We start from the raw sequence: 4,939 nt of genomic DNA, 5'->3' as shown, positions 1-4,939 counted from the left end.
TCAGTGTCTCTGGCAGGTGTGGAGGCTCCGGCCGGCCTTGCCCCCGCCCGCCCCCGCTGCCCCCCACTGGGTCCGGCAGGACAGGCCCTGGGCGCAGTCGCACCTCTGGAAGATCTCCAGGCCGTGGGCGGCTTTCCTCTTGTGCTTGGTGCACACCTGCCCCTCCCTCAGCACCGGCTTGCAGATCCGGGACCAGAAGTGACGGGCGCAGCACAGCCCCTCTGAGCAGTCCGACGAGCGCAGGCAGCTCTCCCCCTCCACACCTGCAGCGCAGCGTTCATGAGGAAGGAAGGAATGAATGAATGAATGTCTTTTTATTTCTCACATGGATGAGTATATTGTATCAACTAAACAAACAACAAATAATGCTTCAATTTCCACATCATCATCATCCATGATCGAAAAGGAGCAGCATGAAGATAAAATCTTATTTTTACCTGCCCCTTATTCAAATGAGCATATCATTGCTTAATATGGCTTAGATATGGAAGCCCATCGTTTCATGTGTTATTATATAGGCTGTAGCAGTCTCTCACATTTCTCTATCAAATGCAATGTGGTTTTATTGTGTATTATAGCCACTATCCTTAATTCATTAACAAGAGATAGATTTATCTGAGTAATATTTCTATGCATCTGATATGAATCTGATAGGTTAGAATAGTTTACTACAAAAAGTGAAACTATCTGGCAGTGAGTGGGCCACCCTACCTCTGGGCGCTGGGTCCTGCTGTGTGGGGGTGCTGGAGCTCAGCTCCGCGGTGGAGTTGTCCTCCTCCTGCAGGCTAGTCCCCGGGTCCTCCACCGGGATCTGCTGCCCCATGTCCGGGTCCCCCGGCAGGCACACCCCTGGGGGAGGAGATCAGACGGTCAGGCCATGTGGCTGAGCTTACACCTGCTCCCTCAAGTGAGGAGAATCGCTCATATTCAAACTCGCTGCGCGTCTTCAAAGCAACGAGACAAGGCTTCGAGGAAGAGAGATGTGGGACAATTTAGGACACATGAAAGGACTTGGGGACTCGAGCTCACCGTTGTGGCACAGGTTCCCCGGGCAGCACATCGCATCCCGCGTGCAGCGCTTTCTGCGCCTCTTGCACGGGAGGCACGCGCCGCGGGAGCAGAACCCGTGACCCCCGGGATAACCGGGATCCCCACACTCCTGGTCAGACACGCAACTCAGAGACTGAGAGGAAAGAGAACAACGAGAATTCAATCATTAATAATTATAACAAGACAGAATACAGCGCAGTAGCTAATTAAAGGTTTTGCAAACACGTAGCCTATGTTAAGGTGCATGAGTGTACAAAGTTCAACCTCAAATGTTCAAATGTTCGTTTTTAAATGACTACTGCTCAATGCACAGCTGCTCTTACCTGGATGGGGTCGATGGCCAGGTTCTCTCTGCCGCCGTCATAGCTGAACTCGTCCGGGCTCGCGCTGACCGGGTAACCGGGACTCCCTCCCGGGACTAACCGGGACCCTCCCGGGATGCTCTTGATCGCGTTGGAGTTGAGAATCACGGATCCAGCGCACGCAGAGCCGAACACACCCAGAGCCAAGCACAGCACAGCGGAACACACAGACAGCAGCATGGTCACTACACGAGAAGGTTCAATCAACGGAATAGCGACTCCTCAACTAAACCCAGGCTGGACCGCTAGACGCTCCGGTCAGATCAGAGCCGAGGGGAGAGAGGAGAGAGATCAGACCCGAGGGGAGAGAGGAGAGCCCGAGGGGAGAGAGGAGAGAGGGTGAGAGATCAGACCCGAGGGGAGAGGGTGAGAGGGTGAGAGATCAGAGCCCGAGGTGAGAGGGTGAGAGCCCGAGGGGAGAGAGGAGAGGGTGAGTTCCTTCTGTGCTCCAGTGACAACTGACGCTTCTTTTATACACGTGGACTTGTTTGTGTTTCCCGCCCCCAGCTATGTGTGACAAAAGAGGGGATGAAATTTCAAAGGTCTGGAGCTCATGACGCATCCCGCTAGAGCTCCCCTCTGTCCCGGGAAGACCGGGAACACTCATCCACTCAACCTCTCATCCTCTCAACCACTCATCCTCTCAACCACTCATCCTCTCAACCACTCATCCAAGCTCCCGCGATGTTTGTGTAATTATCACAATGAGCCGACATCAAACATACCACCGACATCTCGGTTTGACTTGATGGACATCTATAAATACAAACTGGTCACACCAGTTTCCCCAAACAACATTGGGATATTGAAATATGTAGTCTAATTTGAACTAGCCAGTGATTATCAGCTGAACTAAAATAAGGTCATTTATAGAGGCCTGCAGATCCCAGAATAAGAGGCCTTTGCGTGGCTTTTTATTTTGTAGCCTATTTTGGTGCTATATAATAGGCCTACTATATATTTAAGCCAGCCTACAATTGTAAGTTTTTAACTGGGCATAATATCCACTTTGTTTCTACTCTACTGTAAGAGAGGCTCTTCCAGCTCTGCTCTGGGAACACCAGGTAATCATTCACCAGCTGTGAGGGTTAGGGTTAGGGTGAGGGTGAGGGTGAGGGTGAGGGAGAGGGTGAGGGTGAGGGTGAGGGTGAGGGTTAGGGTGAGGGTGAGGGTGAGGGTGAGGGTGAGGGTGAGGGTTAGCTAACCCTCTGAGAACACCCTGGTAATCATTCACCAGGTCCTTCTTAACGACATTCGATCCTAATTGTAATGAGTGAAACTTTGAAATGCACTTAATTAGGCTCAGCACGCGGGCGGATCAAAGGCAAGTAGGCTCATGCTAATTAACCAAAGAGGGAAAAGTTTACCGAATTAATTATCATTCAAGCTAAGTGCTTTAAAATAAATATGGGCTGATTAGCAGTCAGCGATAAGGAATTCACATCGGTCCCTCTCAACTTTTATCGTGGCTTGTAAAACAATTAGGAGTCCCGTCCTCATCAGTAGCCTATAGGTCCTTTGAGATCTCGGAACAGCCCCGCCTGTATAAATCTACTGTGCAAACTCAGCAAGTTAAAGTTCTACCACGAGAGATCCTTGAATCAGCCTGCAAATGAGGTTGAATAACAGAAACCAGACCGGCTTTTACACAACTGGACATAAACAACGCGCTGTTATTGCATGGAGAATGTCCATCTGTTTAAATGTTCATGCAACTGCACTGTTCAATGCAATTTGAGATATAATAAATGATAATAATGAATAGATCTCATTAGATAGATCGAAATGTGACTTATGCTGTTTTAATTGGATTGAATAAAATAGATGTTCTACTATTATGTTGTTCATCAAATTCACCTATGTGGTGGCATAGTCTAGCCTGCACAACCATTTAAACAGAATAGACCTAAAACCCGAACAGTTTCAGAAGTGCACATCCGCCAAAAACTCGGGAACCCCTCCCTGAATCCAAGGCTTTGAAGTTGTTGCCAAGGGTTAGTTATAATAGGCCACTACAAGACAAACGCTCAATACACTTCATTAAACGTGAATTGGCAGCATTCATCTCGATGCTTTGGTCCTGCGGCTTTGTTTTAATTGTACATCCAAAGCCTGCCTGGTGTAAAGTAGCGCTGGTGTTGAGGGGCCTTTGTTGACCGGCCAGATCAAACGAAGTTGAACCCGCCGTCCTAATCGGACTTCAACAGGAACGCATTCTCACAAACAGTCCGTTTGCTCGGCTTTTAGCGGGTTTAACACACATTGTACTCATTTAACACACATTGTACTCAGCAGATTCATCTGGTTGGACGCCAGGTAAATCCTGTTTTGAAATTCCTGGTTGCAGCTTAATCCGTTCACGCTACAAAAGCCCCCTCTGGTCCAGCGTGTCTGTAAAGTGTTAAATAAATACACCCAGCCTCTCCGCTGTGTTAGATTGAGAGAATAAAGGGCCAGGATGTTTAGTTTGGGTTGGCCCAGATAAGGTGTCTCCTGGAGTGGCAGGTGATCTGGACCTGCCCCCCGCTGGGAGGAACAGCACAGTTAACCAGTAATGTCCAGATCAAAGCCCCCGGGGGAACGCATCTCTCTGAAAACACAACACATGTACCACGACAGTTTAGAACAATACAAGAACCCTCTGAAAAGTTCCATAAGAGCTAAGAACTTTATAGAGCTTAAGAGTTCTATTGTGACCAGGGTTCTGTGTGGAACCTGTTCTGTGTTCTGTTGTTAAATGGTCTATATAGTACCTACCGTGTTGAGTGAATATCAAAGAGGACTCAGCCTGTAGAAAGGTCCCCCGAACCACACTCAAAACAGCCCAGTGATGTCAGCTGACAATGTGAACATGACATTGACAACCAAAAATTGGAGTATCACACCTTCGCCTTGACTGAAAGTTAGATTTTATTGTAAGAAAAAGGCATATAAATAGCTGAACCATAAAAAGCAGCAAGCGGAGTTAAGACAAGTGAGCTTGTTTCACCGAATCATGCAGGGAACACGGACTGCTGAAGAGCTTTAAGCCATTAATTTAAGGCACTTGTCAATAATGCCAATACTGGTAATCAGGTAACTATCAAGATGGGAAAGGGAGATCAATACGAGAAACACAGAAAGAAGACGAGCATCTGGACTCAAACATTTCAGACAAAAAGACCGAAACATATCCCAACTATACACATTAAATAATGACACAATAAAGTAGCCCACAACCTACTCATCAGACACATATCACAAATATATCAGCACTTAATATTTACATACACAAATATTCATCTCTGGTCCTACAATAAATAAGAAATATTAGTTTTCCAGCACAGTATGAATGTTTGAAGTTGGTGTTGTCCCTTTCTTCATGGCAGACTGTGCAGCCCCTAGGTTAGAGGTCACTCCTGTGACCAGTGCTCTGTCTGGGAGAGAAGACCGTTCTGCTTCTGCTCCAGTGCGAGTTCGCCCCCTTGTGGTAGGAAGTAGAACTCACTGCACCTTAGTTGTCACGACAATGCACTGATGTGCAATGA

The 4,939-nt window shown here is 47.6% G+C and overlaps 1 protein-coding gene across 1 annotated transcript; it reads right to left on the bottom strand.

Moving 5' to 3' along the window:
* Window positions 1-1,592, bottom strand: LOC311326937 (dickkopf-related protein 1-like; the record flags this gene model as incomplete). Its single annotated transcript, XM_084459916.1, has 4 exons — window positions 1-263; window positions 712-849; window positions 1,030-1,159; window positions 1,374-1,592. 4 exons carry the CDS (start codon window positions 1,590-1,592, stop codon window positions 1-3), a joined length of 750 nt encoding a protein of 249 aa, XP_084316042.1.
* Between the last annotated feature and the right edge of the window lie 3,347 nt (window positions 1,593-4,939).

This window comes from Borostomias antarcticus, assembly GCF_949987555.1.
Source record: "Borostomias antarcticus genome assembly, chromosome: 29".
NCBI classification, from domain to species: domain Eukaryota; kingdom Metazoa; phylum Chordata; class Actinopteri; order Stomiiformes; family Stomiidae; genus Borostomias; species Borostomias antarcticus.
The sequence above is the reverse complement of the archived record's forward strand: the minus strand, read 5'-3'. Positions and strand labels throughout refer to the sequence as shown.